The 17727-nt window shown below is 54.0% G+C and overlaps 1 protein-coding gene across 1 annotated transcript in view; it reads right to left on the bottom strand.

Annotated features, from left to right (window-relative positions):
* INTS3 (integrator complex subunit 3) overlaps positions 1 to 17727 on the bottom strand; it is a 129829-nt gene that overhangs the window by 27920 nt on the left and 84182 nt on the right. The window contains exons 17-22 of the mRNA XM_077321205.1: positions 14421 to 14475; positions 13331 to 13434; positions 11138 to 11182; positions 9518 to 9637; positions 7291 to 7444; positions 2191 to 2259 (exon numbers count right to left, since the gene is read on the bottom strand). Coding sequence (XP_077177320.1) covers positions 2191 to 2259; positions 7291 to 7444; positions 9518 to 9637; positions 11138 to 11182; positions 13331 to 13434; positions 14421 to 14475 — 547 coding nt within the window. The remainder of the gene's footprint in view (positions 1 to 2190; positions 2260 to 7290; positions 7445 to 9517; positions 9638 to 11137; positions 11183 to 13330; positions 13435 to 14420; positions 14476 to 17727) is intronic.

Genomic DNA, 17727 nt, shown 5'->3' with positions numbered 1-17727 from the left:
GCCCCTGGGTGAGGCAGGAGGCTGGACTGGAGGGACCCTCCCTGGTCTGACCCTGCAGGGCTCTCCTGTGTCCTTATGAGGAGAAGGCCTTGGCCTCCCTGCCCTGTTGCTGGCCCTGCAGAGGGACTGGCTGGCCCCTGGGTGAGGCAGGAGGCTGGACTGGAGGGACCCTCCCTGGTCTGACCCTGCAGGGCTCTCCTGTGTCCTTATGAGGAGAAGGCCTTGGCCTCCCTGCCCTGTTGCTGGCCCTGCAGAAGGACTGGCTGGCCCCTGGGTGAGGCAGGAGGCTGGACTGGAGGGACCCTCCCTGGTCTGACCCTGCAGGGCTCTCCTGTGTCCTTATGAGGAGAAGGCCTTGGCCTCCCTTCCCTGTTGCTGGCCCTGCAGAGGGACTGGCTGGCCCCTGGGTGAGGCAGGAGGCTGGACTGGAGGGACCCTCCCTGGTCTGACCCAGCAGGGCTCTCCTGTGTCCTTATGAGGGGAAGGCCTCGGCCTCCCTGCCCTGTTGCTGGCCCTGCAGAGGGACTGGCTGGCCCCTGGGTGAGGCAGGAGGCTGGACTGGAGGGACCCTCCCTGGTCTGACCCAGCAGGGCTCTTCTGACATAGAATCAGAGAGTTGGAAGGGACCTCCAGGTCATGTAGTCTAGCCCGCTGCAGAATGCAAGAAACTACCTGCAATTTCTTCTGTCCATCTGCTTACAATCTGCCCAAGTTCACAGAATCAGAATTTCTGTCAAACAGCTATCCAGCCTCTGCTTCAAAACTCCCAAAGAAGAACTCACCACCTCCTGAGCAAGCCTGTTCCACTGAGGAACTGTTCCAATTGCCAGGAACTTCTTCCGGATGTTTAGTCAAAAATTCTTCTGAAATTAATCTTACATCATTGGTTCTGCTCCGGCCATCTGGGGCAACAGAGAGCAACTCTGCTCCATCCTCTATGTGTCATCCTTTCAAAAACTTGAAGACGGCTATCCTGTCTCCTCTTATGAACTTGCTTTCTCTCATAGAAAGCTCATCCAGGCAGAGCTAATACAGCCCTCTGACCTCCATTCTGCCCTCGTCAGGCTGTGCGGCTCCTCTGGGGTCTACATAAGCAGCCAAACGTTCCATGAGACCCTCTGCTTGGCTGGCTTAAGCTATGCAATCCATTTCACCACCTCAGAACTACCAATTTATTCCAACATTTATACTTTGCTTTTCTTTGGGGCGGCTTGCAAATCACAAATGGAGCGAAAGAACAACAACACGGTTCTAAAAGGGGCGACTTAAAACCCTACAGAAGCCTCTGCTCCACCTCAGATCGAACATATTGGATCTTGTTTGTTTCAACAGCAAGTTCTTGTGAAGGAGAAGGAGAAGGAGGAGAAGAAGAAGAAAAGAAGGAGGAGGAGGAGGAGGAGGAAGAGAAGAAGGAGAAGAAGGAGAAGAAGAAGAAGGAGGAGGAGGAGGAGAAGGAGGAGAAGGAGAAGGAGAAGGAGAAGAAGAGAAGAAGGAGAAAAAGGGGAAGAAGAAGAAGAAGAGAAGAAGGAGAAGGAGAAGAAGAGAAGAAGAAGGAGGAGGAGGAGGAGGAGAAGAAGAAGGAGGAGGAGGAGGAGAAGAAGAAGGAGGAGGAGGAGGAGAAGAAGGAGAAGGAGGAGGAGGAGTTCGTTTTCATACCCTGCTGTTCACTGCCCAAAGGAGTGTCAAAGCGCCTTCCCTTCCTCTCCCCGTAACAGAAACCCTGTGAGGGAGGTGGGGCTGAGAGAGCTCTGGCAGGACAGCTCAGTTAGAACAGCCCTATCAGGCCTGTGAGGAGCCCAAGCTCACCCAGGTGCTGCATGTGGAGGAGATGAGGAATCAAACCCATCTCACCAGATTAGAAGCAGCCACTCTTAACTACTACCCCGCACTGGCCATTTGTACCCCAAAGGATTGGGTGGGCAGATGGGGGACACACCCACCCACCCACCCAAAAGCTGAACCATTGGGCTAAGAATATGAGCTCTGGTTCCCCCCCCCCCCCAGACCTTTTCCCTTGTGGCCACTGGCGTAAGATCTCACCCCTCTCTGGATAGCCTTACGTGCAGCCCTGTACAGTGCAGGCAGGCCAGGCTGGAATTCCTCCTCTGCCCCCAACCCCAGGTGGGACAGTGGCTGGAAAATCCGAGAACAGCCAGACTCCTCCCTCCCTTCCGCCCGCACCGGCCTTACCTGAGCCGAGTCGATCACCGCCACGATCATGTTCAGCAGCTCCCCACTCCGCAAAGTCTCGTCTGGAAACTGAGGAGGGACAACGATGAGAAGCCAGCTGGAGACAAGCTCCGGTTCTCTTCCTGAGGACCACTGAACTACGAACAGCATCGTTTCCCCTCTCCCTTCCCTACTGCGGCCCGCTGGGCCTTCGGAAACGTTCTATAAAATGCAAGCGTAGGAGGCTTTCTTCTGAAACAAACAAATCTCTAAGGACCTCAAGCAGAGATTTGAATCCCCCCTCTTGGCTGGGGCTGTGGCTCAGTGGCAGAGCCTCTGCTTGGCATGAAGAAGGTCCCAGGTTCAATCCCCGGCGTCCCCAGTTAAAAAGACCAGGCAGCAGGTGATGGGAAAGACCTCGGCCTGCGATGTTAGAGAGCTACAGCCAGACTCTGGTCACAATTCTGAACTTGATGTACCGTTGGTCTGGTTTGGCACAAGGCGAGCTCATTCTTTATGTGTGGGTGAAGGGTTGGTTCTCTGTCCACCCTGCAGAGGGCTCAATGGTTGCCTTATCAGCCACCTGTCATGCAAAATCTGTACCCCACTCACACAGCAGAGGCTGAGAACGTGTTTAAAGATGGCTAAAGAGAGCCAGTTTGGTGTAGTGGTTAGGAGTGCGGACTTCTAATCTGGCATGCCAGGTTCGATTCTGCGCTCCCTCACATGTAGCCAGCTGGGTGACCTTGGGCTCGCCACGGCACTGATAAAACTGTTCTGACCGGGCAGTGAAATCAGGGCTCTCTCAGCCTCACCCACCCCACAGGGTGCTTGTTGTGGGGGTAGAAGAAAGGGAAGGTGACTGTAAGCCGCTTTGAGCCTCCTTTGGGTAGAGAAAAGCGGCATATAAGACCCAACTCTTCTTCTTCAGTAATCTCAGGGCTCTCTCAGCCTCACCCACCTCACAGGGGGTCTGTTGTGGGGAGAGGAAAGGGAGGGCAAATGTAAGCCGCTTTGAGCCTCCTTCGGGTAGGGAAAAGCGGCATATAAGTACCAACTCTTCTTCTTCTTCTAATTTCCACAAATGGCTGCCGGTGCCCTGAAGCCACCGGCAACAGGAAGGAAGATCCTGGCAGCCTCCCTGATCAGCCACAGGCCACTCAAATGAAAACAACAAAACTGACTGCGGCTTTCCTGGCGGACAGTGGTCATGGAGAGTTCCCAGAGGACTGATTTGTGTCAGAAACCTCTCGTTCGTACGATCGCTCGCTCGCCAGCTTCTTCGAGCCTCTCCGAGAAAAAAAGAGAAGACTCCTAGAATCATGAGGGTTGGAAGGGGCCATGCAGGCTAGCTGGTCCAAACCATGCAGGATCCGTCTAACGCATCCAGGATGAGCATCTGTCCAGCCGCTGCTTTAAGACTGCCGGTGATAAATTGGTTTTTTATACCCTGCTTTCCACTGCCTGATGGAGTCCCAAAGCGGAGTACAAACACCCTTCCCTTCCTTGACCCACGACAGGGGCCCTGTGAGGTATGCAGGACTGGGTGAGCTCGGAGGGAAACATAGCTAGCCCAAGGTCACCCAGCTGGCTTTGCAAACAAATTGAAGAATAATTATAATAACTGACCAAAAACTTGAGGGAGGCTGCTGCTCTTAATCTCAGCAGTGACTAGCCCAAGGTCAACCAGCTGGCTGAGTGTGGAGGAGTGGGATTCAAAGCTCATTTGCCAGATTAGAGTCCGCTGCTCTTAACCCCTACACTGTCCTGGCAACACAAATCTTGCAAATGAAATAAACAGTCAAAGTTATACAGCTTTTTTTTTTGCTGCACTATCTATCCTGCGGTGATCAAAAAAAACAACCACCCGATCATTAAGGACCAAAGACGAAAACGAAACTGTACACATATGGACACTGACCCTCCAGGATTTTGAGAAACCACTAGCAGGGGTGGCCAAGCCATGGCTCTCCAGATGTCCGGGGGCTACAATAACCATGAGCCCATGCCAGCTTGGCCAATTGGCAGGGGCTCGTGGGAACTGTAGCCCAGGGAAACCTGGAAAGCCATGGCTTAGCTACCCTTGCTGGGACTGCCGCGATAGATCGATTCGGCATGAAACTGCTAATGGCTGAAAAACTTTGCCAAAAAGGCCAGGTTCTCCTGTTTCCCATGGGCCGGATCAAGAAGACAGGGCCCTGGGTCCCTTTTTGAGCAGCAGGGGGCGCAGCAACCCGACCGCAGCAGGCCGGCTGGCAAAAGAGGCGGATGGCGCAGAAGGAGCTAGAGCTGTCCAGGGCAGGGAAGACAGAAGCCAAAACTAATTTGCTCATTAGTTTGGGAGGGGTTTTTTTTGCTGTCAAACGCTCATAAAACCCTGATGCGTGCCATTCTGTTCAGAATTAGAACGGCAGCTGAGCCAAGCGTGTAAAATAAAACAAGATTAAAGCTTGGCAAGGAAACCCTGTTCGGCATGGGAGACATTACTCTTTGCGCGCCAGGTGGGCTATTTTAGTAAAATGGCTCTGGCTGTAATGGGCAAGAAGGGCTGTCTGGGAGGGACAGAAGCAGGGGAGCTCAGCTGCAGGGCAGGACCCCAAAGAGAGTGGGAGAACATAAAGGCAGATGAAGAGCCCTGCTGGATCAGACCAGGGAGGGTCCCTCCAGTCCAGCCTCCTGCCTCACCCAGGGGCCAGCCAGTCCCTCTGCAGGGCCAGCAACAGGGCAGGGAGGCCGAGGCCTTCCCCTCCTAAGGACACAGGAGAGCCCTGCTGGGTCAGACCAGGGAGGGTCCCTCCAGTCCAGCCTCCTGCCTCACCCAGGGAGGGACTGAAGAGGGACTGAAGAGGGACTGGCTGGCCCCTGGGTGAGGCAGGAGGCTGGACTGGAGGGACCCTCCCTGGTCTGACCCAGCAGGGCTCTCCTGTGTCCTTATGAGGGGAAGGCCTCGGCCTCCCTGCCCTGTGGCTGGCCCTGCAGAGGGACTGGCTGGCCCCTGTGTGAGGCAGGAGGCTGGACTGGAGGGACCCTCCCTGGTCTGACCCAGCAGGGCTCTCCTGTGTCCTTATGAGGGGAAGGCCTCGGCCTCCCCGCCCTGCTGCTGGCCCATCAGAGGGACTGGCTGGCCCCTGGGTGAGGCAGGAGGCTGGACTGGAGGGACCCTCCCTGGTCTGACCCAGCAGGACTCTCCTGTGTCCTTATGAGGGGAAGGCCTCGGCCTCCCTGCCCTGTGGCTGGCCCTGCAGAGGGACTGGCTGGCCCCTGTGTGAAGCAGGAGACTGGACTGGAGGGACCCTCCCTGGTCTGACCCAGCAGGGCTCTCCTGTGTCCTTATGAGGGGAAGGCCTCGGCCTCCCTGCCCTGTTGCTGGCCCTGCAGAGGGACTGGCTGGCCCCTTGGTGAGGCAGGAGGCTGGACTGGAGGGACCCTCCCTGGTCTGACCCAGCAGGGCTCTCCTGTGTCCTTATGAGGGGAAGGCCTCGGCCTCCCCGCCCTGCTGCTGGCCCATCAGAGGGACTGGCTGGCCACTGGGTGAGGCAGGAGGCTGGACTGGAGGGACCCTCCCTGGTCTGACCCAGCAGGGCTCTCCGGTGTCCTTATGAGGGGAAGGCCTCGGCCTCCCCGCCCTGCTGCTGGCCCATCAGAGGGACTGGCTGGCCACTGGGTGAGGCAGGAGGCTGGACTGGAGGGACCCTCCCTGGTCTGACCCAGCAGGGCTCTCCTGTGTCCTTATGAGGGGAAGGCCTCGGCCTCCCTGCCCTGTGGCTGGCCCTGCAGAGGGACTGGCTGGCCCCTGTGTGAAGCAGGAGACTGGACTGGAGGGACCCTCCCTGGTCTGACCCAGCAGGGCTCTCCTGTGTCCTTATGAGGGGAAGGCCTCGGCCTCCCTGCCCTGTTGCTGGCCCTGCAGAGGGACTGGCTGGCCCCTTGGTGAGGCAGGAGGCTGGACTGGAGGGACCCTCCCTGGTCTGACCCAGCAGGGCTCTCCTGTGTCCTTATGAGGGGAAGGCCTCGGCCTCCCCGCCCTGCTGCTGGCCCATCAGAGGGACTGGCTGGCCACTGGGTGAGGCAGGAGGCTGGACTGGAGGGACCCTCCCTGGTCTGACCCAGCAGGGCTCTCCTGTGTCCATATGAGGGGAAGGCCTCGGCCTCCCCGCCCTGCTGCTGGCCCATCAGAGGGACTGGCTGGCCACTGGGTGAGGCAGGAGGCTGGACTGGAGGGACCCTCCCTGGTCTGACCCAGCAGGGCTCTCCTGTGTCCTTATGAGGGGAAGGCCTCGGCCTCCCTGCCCTGCTGCTGGCCCATCAGAGGGACTGGCTGGCCACTGGGTGAGGCAGGAGGCTGGACTGGAGGGGCCCTCCCTGGTCTGGGTCAGACCAGGGAGGCTCCCTCCAGTCCAGCCTCCTGCCTCACCCAGGGGCCAGCCAGTCCCTCTGCAGGGCCAGCAACAGGGCAGGGAAGCCGAGGCCTTCCCCTCATAAGGACACAGGAGAGCACTGCTGGGTCAGACCAGGGAGGGTCCCTCCAGTCCAGCCTCCTGCCTCACACAAGGGCCAGCCAGTCCCTCTGCAGGGCCAGCAACAGGGCAGGGAGGCCGGGGCCTTCCTCTCATAAGAACATCAGAATTGTGCTAGATCAGACCAGGGAGGGTCCCTCTAGTCCAGTATCCCGTCTCACATGGTTGCCAGCCAGTTCCTCTGCAGGGCCAGCAACACGGCAAAATTTCCACCTGGCCAACAAACGCTTTTGTCAACCTCTCCCATTTCAGCCTTCAAGTGTAACTTCTCCAAGCTAAGAAGCCCTAAACTTCTCTAACCTTTCATCGTTGGGAAGCTGTTCCAGCCCATTCACCATTTTAGTTACCCTCCTCTGCACCTTTTCTAATAACACAATATCTTTTTTGAGGTGCAGTGACCAGAACTGTCCTACCTGGCAAGATTGGTGTGGCAACGGGCAAAGTTCCGCTACGGAAGCGCTTTGAATAATCCCAAAGTACAGCGAAAAATTCTATTATTTTAACCCTGAGGGGGTTTTGTTTTGCCATGTTAAGTGGAACCCTCCTTACTCAGCATTCCCAGCCCCCCCCCCCGCTCCCCGAGCCCCTCCCTCCCGGTCCTCACCTCTGTGTATATGGAAGGTGTGAGGTAGCAGAGCAGCCGGACGTCGTCCTCCTGGCAGGCTTTCATGTCCATCATCAGGCAGGTGTGCAGGTCGCCCAGCTGCGTGGCCTGGGCAAAGGACTCGTACAGGTTCATCTTCCCAGCTGCGGCTTTGCTGCGGAACATTTTGAAATTTTACATGCGTATATTGTCTACTTGTCTATTCATTTTGCAGGGCAACCACTGACGAAAATAAAACCGAAAGCAGGTCGCTTAACCTAGGATCCCGTTTTGGTTGACCATTTGATCATATGTTTGACCATTTTAGACTTTATATTATAACCTTTTCACTTATAAACATAGAGAAGACTACTAGATCATTGTGCCTCGTGAGATCCTTTTTTCTTCTGAGTCCACATTGAGGGAATCCACGGTTCTATGCTTGAGTGGAACAGCACGAGGCTGGGTCAGCTGGCGGGAGAGCCTGTCTCTTCCACGGACGGCCCGAGCTCCTGAGACAAGAGCATGGGACCCAGCGCCCACCCACTCCCAAGCCCTAAAGCAACCTTGTGGACTGCATCATTGGGCCGAGCTTGAGGATGAGGTAGCCCCCCCTCCTACTAACCCACCTGCACAAAGCAAAAAATAAATGTAACCCCTCCTCTCCCAACCCTTGTAAGCCTTCTTGGGCTCCAAAATAACCCCGGGAACCTGATTGGGAAACACTGGTAGAAACTTTCGTGTGCCCTGAGCCGCTGGGGAAGGACAGGCTGTAAATCAAAGTATTGTTTCTTCATCATCATCATCATCATCATTATCATCATAGAATCATAGAGTTGGAAGGGACCTCCTGGGTCATCTAGTCTAACCCCCTGCACTATGCAGGACACCCACAACCCTATCCACAACCCTATCGCTCATCCACTGTCACCTGCCACCCCCTTGAGCCTTCACAGAATCAGCCTCTCCATCAGGTGGCTCTCCAGCCTATGCTGAAAAATCTCTAAAGATGGAGAACCCACCGCCTCCTGAGGAAGCCTGTTCCACTGAGGAACCGCTCTAACTGTCAGGAACTTCTTCCGGATGTTCAGATGGAATTTCTTTTGAATTAATCTCATCCCATTCGTTCTGGTCTGTCCCTCTGGGGCAAGAGAGAACAACTCTGCTCCATCCTCTATATGGCAGCCTTTTAAATACTTGAAGATGGTTATCAGATCCGCTCTCAGTCATCTCCTCTCTGGGCTAAACAGACCAAGCTCCCCCAACCTTTCTTCATACATCTTGGTCTCATCGTGCCACTGGACTCAGACTTAGTTATGCTGTGCAGGCCACTTTCAGTGGGAAGGGCAGAACCATAGAGTTGGAAGGGGCCACACAGGCCATGTAGTCCCACCCCCTGCTTGAAGCTGGATCAGCCTCAAGCATCCAGGAGAAGGATCTGTCCAGCTGCTGCTTATAGAACCATAGATGTTGGAAGGAGCCATCCAGGCCTTCTGGCCCAACCCCTTACTCAATGCAGGATCAGCCTCATGCTTCCAACTGCTGCTTATAGTTGGAAGGGGCCACACAGGCCATCTAGTACCATCTGGCTGGTACTGTTCGGCATGTAGTTTAAACTCTCCTCTGCAGCCAACAGGAACTATTGCTTACCCTCCTCTAAGAGACAACCTTTCAGATACTTAAAGGCAGCCATCCTGTCCGCCCTCAACCTCCTCTTCTCCAGGCTGAACCTTCCCAAGTCCCTCAGCCTTTCTTTACAGGGCTTGGTCCCCAGGCCCTGAATTTTCCTCCTCGCTCTGCTCCTGCACCCTCTCTGTTTTGTCTGTCTACCCTTAAGACTCTCAGAAAGGTCATTGTATCGCCTGCCGGGCAGCAAACTCCTCTAACGCTATTCTCATTTATTATGACGATTATTTAGCTGCTCGTATCTCATCCCGCAAGAGCCTCTTGTGGCGCAGAGTGGTAAGGCAGCCGTCTGAAAGCTTTGCCCATGAGGTTGGGAGTTCAATCCCAGCAGCCGGCTCAAGGTCGACTCAGCCTTCCATCTTTCCGAGGTCGGTAAAATGAGTACCCAGCTTGCTGGGGGGTAAACGGTAATGACTGGGGAAGGCACTGGCAAACCACCCCGTATTGAGTCTGCCATGAAAACGCTGGAGGGCGTCACCCCAAGGGTCAGACATGACCCGGTGCTGGCACAGGGGATACCTTTACCTTTACCTTTACCTTTATCTCATCCCTCTGCTCTCACCTGGCTTTTAAGTAGTAGAGCAGGTGGTAGCCGATCTTGGGCTGCTTCTGGTAGAGCTCCGACAGAAGATCCAGCAGTACAGAGAAGCTGCTGTTGTCCTCCTGCATCTGGCAGAGGTTCCTGACGGGGAACGGGGTCAGGAGAAGGGAGAAAGACAGAGACTGAGGATATGCCGGGTTAGGGTCACCCCTACTGCTCTGGTGGAGGGTGTGACGCTCCTGGCCCAGGCGAAGTGTTTGGAGGGAGCCATACTTGGTGTGTGAGTGTGGGACTTCCCACACAGTTGCCACACAGGTTGGGTCACCCAGGCGCTTTCCCTTGCATGGGTCCCTCAAGGAGCTATTGCAAAGTGGAGCCCACACTGCCAAAGGCTCTTATGGCCAGACTGAGCTGGGTTTTCCGGGCTGTGTGGCAGTGGTCTGGTTTGAGTCCCTGACATTTTGCCAGAAGGACTGGCATCTTCAGAAGCGGGACACGGCAAGACGAGGATCTTTTGGTGCCAAAGTGCAGAAAAAACCCTTTTAATAGAATCCTAGAGTTGGAAGGGACCTCCTGAGTCATCTAGTCCAACCCCCTGCACTGTGCAGGACACTCCCAACCCTCTCGCTCACCCACTGTCACCTGCCATCCCCTTGAACCTTCACAGAAATAGCCTCTCCATCAGATGGCTATCTAGAATTATAGAATAATAGTGTTGGAAGGGACCTCTGGGTCATCTAGTCCAACCCCCTGCACTATGCAGGATACTCACATCCCTATCGGCTCATCCACTGTAACCTGACAACCCACGGATGTTTTCAACCTTTTGACCTCGGAGAAGCCCCGGAAATAATTTTTCGGGCCCCAAGGAGCCCTGGAAGTGATGTCAGCTGGTCACATCTCCCCACCACCACGACCCCCGGGAAGTGACATGTCATCGGAAGTGACATCATCGTCCGTGTTAACAAGCAGGCTTGAGTGGGGGAGAGACAGGAGGTGGTTTAAGGCGGGAGTAGGTGTGCAGACACCACCCTCTCCCAGGGGTAGAAACCACGAGATCTCATTCATATTTGGGAGGGGGGGAGCCATGAAAGTGGCTGGTTCTCTAGCTTGTGGCTGAGTCCATTGAGGCAGGAGGGGAAAGGATAGGGACGCCCCCTCCCCGAGAGCTCCTACTGAACCATTGGGGGTCCACAGATCCCTGGTTTGGAATCCCTGGTGTAGAGAGATTCCCATCTCGTCCTGTCCTGTGGCCACACAGCCCAGAAAACCCACAAAGGAACAGAGATGTTTGCTGGGCTGGGAATGGTCAAGATGGCTTTTCAGAGGATGGTTCCTCCCTCTGGTTCTCTTTCACACCGGGAAGGGGGGAACGGGGGATGGACAGACGAGGTCCTGAATTTACCCACTTACTCACTGCCCGGCGGGTTGGGAGGGAAGAAGCTCAAGGCCACGGCTAAGTGTGGACTTTTACAATCCACGGTTTGCCAGCATGTTTGGGGGCTCAAGCTGGGCTTAGGGCAAACCTGGGTTTGGTGTGGCATCTGAACTGAGTTGGGGAGGGGGATCAGGGCCCTTCAGGCTGTACAGCTGCTGCCCGCTGCAGAGCTTCAGGTACAAGAGGGAAGGCCTGTGACTTACCTAAATATTAGGTAAAGTGGCTTCCCCACGGATTCCTCCAGAGACCTGCAGGGAAGTAAAACAGCCAAGGGGCAACAAGATCACACTCGGGAAGGCAAGCCACAGAGCAAAAAACCCAGCGAAGTGAAGACATTGTGCAGATTTAACACAAGTGAATCAATGCATTTCAAACTTTTGAATGCCTTTGGGTCAAACTCTCCACAGGGGCTTCTCCCATGGAAACAGTGCCATTATGATGGCTTCTAGGGCCCCAAGAGTTTTTATGTCTAGTCCTCATTGAGGCAAGAGCCTCTTGTGGTGCAGAGTGGTAATGCTGTCTGAAGCTGTCTGCCCATGAGGCTGGGAGTTCAATCCCAGCAGCCGGCTCAAGGTTGACTCAGCCTTCCATCCTTCCGAGGTCGGTAAAATGAGTACCCAGCTTGCTGCTGGGGGGTAAATGGTATTGACCGGGGAAGGCACTGGCAAACCACCCCGTATTGATTTTGCCAAGAAAACGCTAGAGGGCGTCACCCCAAGGGTCAGACATGGCCCAGTGCTTGCACAGGGGATACCTTTACCTTTACCTCATTGAGGCAATCAGCTGGTGACCGAGCGGCACCATTCGAGAATGCTGTGGGAAGGGAAAAGCAACTATCACAAAAAAATGAGTCTTCTATGCATGCAGAAATCTAGCAATTCAGGGAAAAGGCTAGGCACTCTCATGCTGCTGCTGTGCTGGCTTTTTGTGTGCTGAGAGTGTTGTTTTAGGATTCCCCCACTAGCGCAGGCAGCAATTTTTCAAACCCAGGAGATCATCTGTCCTGTATCACGATCACTTGGGTGGTCACTGGAAACTTTTCGATATCATCTCCAGCAGTTGTACATTCAGGTGATCAGCTGCAGGCGTCTGAAGCAACAGAACAAAATTCGGAGTCCAATGGCACCTTTCCGGGTAATGATGTCCGTGTGCATGCACACTTTTTCAGATATCTGAAGATAAGCTTACACCCGGAATTAAACTTGGTCAGTCTTAAAGGCGACACTGGACTCTGACTTGTTTGAGCCGGCTGAAGAGATACAGAACAGCTGCAAGCTGATCGCCCCCCATGAGAACTGTGGCTGAGGAAGAAGCTAGTCAATCTCTCCACATCCGGGAGATGCTTTTGACACCCGGGAGGTAGCCTGGGACGAACTGAGCGTGAACGACTCCCAGGAAGTCACGTGACAGGAAGAGGAAGAGCCAGCGGGACAGGCTCACTGGTGGGGAGATTCCTTTTGACCTGCCAAATCTCATGGAACTCTGAAGGACAGGATGTAGCCAGGGAAGGGAGCAGATCTTTCGTGGGATGAGCCGGACGTGAAAAACGGCCAATGTGCCGAAAAAAAAGGATCCACTCTGCTGAAAAGTGACCTCACACCCTAGGGATGCCAGCCTCCAGGCGGGACCTGGGGATCCCCTGGAATGACAGCTCCTCTCCAACAATGGAGATCAGTTCCCCTTGAGAAAAGGGCTATCTTGGAGGATGGACTGTAAGGCATTATACCCCACTGCAGGGGTAGTCAAACTGCGGCCCTCCAGATGTCCATGGACTACAATTCCCAGGAGCCCCTGCCAGCAAATGCTGACAGGGGCTCCTGGGAATTGCAGTCCCTGGACATCTGGAGGGCCGCAGTTTGACTACCCCTGCCCCACTGTATGGTGTTATACCCTCTCCTCCCTAAACCTCACCCTCTGCAGTCTCCACCTTCAAAGTTTCCAGGTTTTTTCCAACCTGGAGCTGGTGACCTGACCTCACCCTGGATGCAAAGGGTGAAAAAGCATGGCACCCTCACTTTTCTCCACAACTCAGGGGAGGATCTGGGCCTTGAGACTGAAGCCGTCCGTCTTCCTTGCGGACACCAGCCAATGACTCAGGGTGACCTTGGGCTCGCCACGGCACTGATAAATAATCTCAGGGCTCTCTCAGCCTCACCCACCCCACAGGGTGTCTGTTGTGGGGAGAGGAAAGGGAAGGCGACTGTAAGCCGCTTTGAGCCTCCTTCGGGTAGAGAAAAGCGGCATATAAGAACCAACTCTTCTTCTTCTTCTTCTTCCTCTTCTTCTTGCTGTTGTGTTCGCCGAAACGGAGGGTCTGTGATCAGCCGCACTGCAAAGGAACCCTGACTATGCTCAAAAGAGAATGGTCAGCGGGAAGGACAAGAAAGACTCCTTACTCTTCGGTGATCTCTTCGGGGAGCACCTCCCCGCGGAAGTGAGCCTTGAAGAGCTCCTGCAGGCAGGACGCGAGAACCGACAGCTGCTCCTGGTCAAAATCCTCCTGCGGGAGAGGGGGAACGAGACACGGAGGGGTGAGCCCGTGGCAAGAGTTCCGGTCCGACAGCTTCTGGGGCAGCCTCCGCAACACTCACCCCCTCCCCTTGGGAACGGTGTTGGTTGGCGCAGGGCCCTGCCCACCGTTGGAGAACAAAGGGGGACCCTGCCCATCGATTTAGGAGGAAGAGGCCACCCGCGGAAGCCTGACCGGGTCTCCTCATAAGCAGCTGTTTCCAAAGCCACAGCACTCAAAGGATGGGTTTGGGGAGACGTCGGGAGTTGGAATTCCTTCGGGTAGTGAAAAGTGGGGTACAAAAAGCCAGCTTTCTCTTAGGATTATCACCCTAACCCCAGGCAAGGCCTGTTTTACCCCCCTGAAGTTTTTAGCAGAACGGCTGAAGTTTTACAGCTGTTTCCCTCAAAGACCAAAAAGATTTCTCGGGGACATTTTGTTTTTCCTTAAGGTGCTTCAGGACTCCCATCATACTGTGCTTTGCGTGTGTGTGTGTGTGTGTGTGTTTGTGTGTGGAGGGGCAAGAGGCAGAGCTGAACTGAGAAACCCTGGAAAAAAAACCCAATTTATATGGATCTTCATGCCATCGGTCAGTTTTGGTTTAATTTCTGTGAAAGGACACGTGCATAATTTTACGGTTGGGGGTCACCCCAACATGAGGAACTGTATTAAAGGGTCGCGGGCAATCGGAAGGCTGAGAACCGCTGTTTTAATGTCAGGTCTCTTTCTTCCCGGTCTCTTTCTTCCCCGGCAGAGAGGAATCTGAGGACAAGGCGAAGTTCACAGGGGACAAGAAACAGCAGGAGGATCTGATGCCACGTCCTCCCACATCCCACGGAAAAGAGGACTAGAAGACCAGATGTTCCAACAGCCCTCCACGGATGCCCCACGCCCCCACTGACAGGTCCCTGCCCCCCCCCCCCACTTCTCCTTTGGCTTCCCAGAAGTTCGCTAGGCTTCCGGGAGCCGACAGTTACCTCAAGGACTTGATCCACGATTTCCTGCATGACCTCGCACTGGGCTTCCGTGTCGCTGCAAGGCGGAAAAAGAAGCGGAAATCCCAGTTAAGAAAGAGGCAAAGATGGGGGGGGGGGGGAAGCCAACCCACGGTTGAGCCTCCAGACGTGCTTGCAAACCACGGGCTGCGAAAGTCCACGCTTGGCCCTGGCCTTGTGCTTCTTCCCACCCACCAGCTGGGCAGTAAGTAGGTGGGTAAGTTCAGGCCCCAGATTGTTCCTCCCCCCCCACACCCCTGGCGCGAAAGAGAACTAGAGCGAAGAGCCGACTTCTGGAAAGCCATTTTGACAGTTTTCAGCTCAACAAACATCTCTGCTCCGGCTGCTGTGGGTTGTTCCGCAGGGCCTGCAAAAGGGAGCTCTTCCGCCAGGCATTTGGTTGAGGTCGACCTTCCCATTAGCCCCTGAGCCCCCCTCCCCAAAAACCAACAACAACATGTCCTTTCCATGGGGCCGTCAGGATGTTACCACGTTTGTCCCATTATGTTATTGTTCTCCTGTTATGACTGTATCGCTATTGTTCAATTTATCAGGTTATCTGTACTGTTTTTTTCTCCAGTTCCATGTAAACGGCCCTGAGCCTCAGGGGAGGGTGGCATATAAATATAAATAAACAAATAAACAATAAATAATTAAATAAAATGTGACTGGCATGATGGGAATCTCTCAGAGGTAGGACCTGGCATGATGGGAATCTCTCAGAGGTAGGACCTGGCATGATGGGAATCTCTCCTTGCTGAAGGGTAGGGTGTGTGAACAGGGGCTGGGCATTTTAGTTACTTCTCCTGCATGGGGTCTATTGGCCTTACGGGGTTGCGGCGTGACATGACTGAAATGTAACGTCATGAGAGTATTTACTGACAATGCGGTTTAAATTAAAAGCACCCAGAGGCTTATATACACAAGCCTCAGGAAAAAAAAACTGAAGCCTATGAACACAATAATGTCCAAATGAGTTTCGGCATTGCCACCTCTATCACTGGTCTGGTATACAGATAGACACAGCGTACAACAAATGTACAATGTATTTTGAAATATATAGGCAGCTTTAAATCGATAAAACCTTAAGGGACGTCGATAATGGACGCTGTGTGGGTTGTTAGTCACAGTGCCAGATATAATACATGGGGGCCTCTATAGTCTCCAAAAACAGGCCCTGACCCTCAGCAGACTTTCCGTGCATTTGGCTCCTTACTTCATTGGAAGGCACTGAGGTGGACGCTAAAAATTAGGCAAGATTAATGCTTGCTTAGGCAAGATTAGTCAAGATGTCTTGACTGGGGCCTGTTTTTGAGAATACAGAGCCCTCCCTCTTACGTTTGGGGCAGTGAAGCTGTTTTCTTGGTGCTTGGGGGGCAACTGTGGGAGGGCTTGTAGGTCTTCCTGAGGAAGAAGATGAGTTGGTTCTTATATGCTGATTTTCTATACCCGAAGGAGTCTCAAAGCGGCTTCCAATCGCCTTCCCTTTCCTCTCCCCACAACAGACACCCTGTGGGGTGGGTGAGGCTGAGAGAGCCCTGATATCACTGCCCGGTCAGAACAGTTTTATCAGTGCCGTGGCGAGCCCAAGGTCACCCAGCTGGCTGCATGTGGGGGAGCGCAGAATCGAACTCGGCTCACCGGATTAGAAGTCCATACTCCTCACCACTACACCAAGCTGGCTCTCTGTATGAAACAGGATACTTGGACTACATGGACCACTCTGACTGGCTCGGAATGCTGTCCTTAAACTGTTTAATCCACGGTCCATCCCTCAGCTGCACCTGACAGGCAGTAGGTTCAGGACAGGAAACACGATTTTACACAGAGAGTGATTAAAATGTGGAATTCGTTGCCAGAGGATGGCATGATGGCCCTAGTAACGTAGGAATAAGCAGTTCAAAAATGGAATTAGATAGATTCACAAAGGATAAATCTATCAATGGCTACTGGCCATTTTGATGGGGGGGGGGAACCTCGGTGGGTTTGATTCCCCACTCCTCCACATGCAGCCAGCTGGGTTCCCTTGGGCTAGTCGTAGTCCTGATAGAGCTGTTCTCATGCAGCAGTAATAGCAGAGCTCTCTCAGCCCAACCTCACAGGGTGTCTGTCGTGGGGAGAGGAAGGGAAGGCGAAGGGAAGCCGCTTGGAGATTCCTTTGGGTAGAGAAAAACGGGGTGTAAAAATCAGCTCTTCTTTTTTTTCTACTGTTCTTCCCCAGGACTATAAAGAGACAGAATAAAGTACAGCCCCTAAAACCTGTGTACAAACCTACAATCCATACAAGACAGACAGGAGCCTTGCAGGGCAATGCAGGCTAACAAAATCGCATTGCAGCATTATGTTTTGGTGGGTTAGAATCTGTTTCTTTGGACTCACTTGACAGGAACCTTGCGAGGTGGGAAGAAAACAAAGAAACAGATCTGTCAGGGGAGCAACGCAGGGGAAATGCGGCCACTTACCATTCAAACTGACTGTGCTTCCTGTAGATCATGCCCCCTTAACCCTCTTCTGTTTATCTTTCTCCAGCACACAAGAAGAACTGGATTTTGTATCCTGCTTTTCACTGCCTCAAGGAGTCTCAAAGCGGCTTACAATCACCTTCCCTCCCTCTCAACAGGCACTCATGTGGGTCTGAGAGGGCTCTGGCAGAACTCTGCCTAGCTCAAGGTCACCCAACTGGCTGCACGTGGAGGAGTGGGGAATCAAACCCGATTCTCCGGATTAGAAGAAGAGTTGTTTTTCATATCCTTCTTTTCGCTGCGTGAAGGAGTCCCAAAGCAGTTTGCAATCGCCTTTCCTTCCTCTTCCCACAACAGACACTCTGTGGTGGAGGTGGGGCTGAGAGAGCTCTGACAGGACTGCTCTGTGAGAACAGCTTCAGACAGGACTGGGACTAGCCGAAGCTCACCCAGCTGGCTGCATGTGGAGGAGCGGGGATTCAAACCTGCCTCGCCAGATTAGAAACTGACGCTCTTAACCACTACACCAAGAACGGGGGGCAACCTGAGGAAATGGCCCAAATCGACAAACGCTTCTGCTGGAGTCAAACTTTGCCAGTCGCTGTCGGTCTCCTGCGGATTTAGAGATGCCATGGACAAATAGCACATGCCCTAAGGCAGTGGTTCTCAACCTTCCTAATGCCGCGACCCTTGAATACAGATCCTCATGTTGGGGTGACCCCCAACCATAAAATCAGGCAAGGGTTCTTTCACGGAAATTAAACCGAAACTGACCCATGGCGTGAAGATCCATTGTGCAGCCCTTGAAGTACTTGAAGATGGCCATC

This window comes from Paroedura picta, chromosome 1, assembly GCF_049243985.1.
Source record: "Paroedura picta isolate Pp20150507F chromosome 1, Ppicta_v3.0, whole genome shotgun sequence".
Lineage (NCBI taxonomy): Eukaryota > Metazoa > Chordata > Lepidosauria > Squamata > Gekkonidae > Paroedura > Paroedura picta.
Note: the sequence above shows the minus strand (reverse complement) of the source record. Positions and strands in the feature narration are given on the sequence as shown.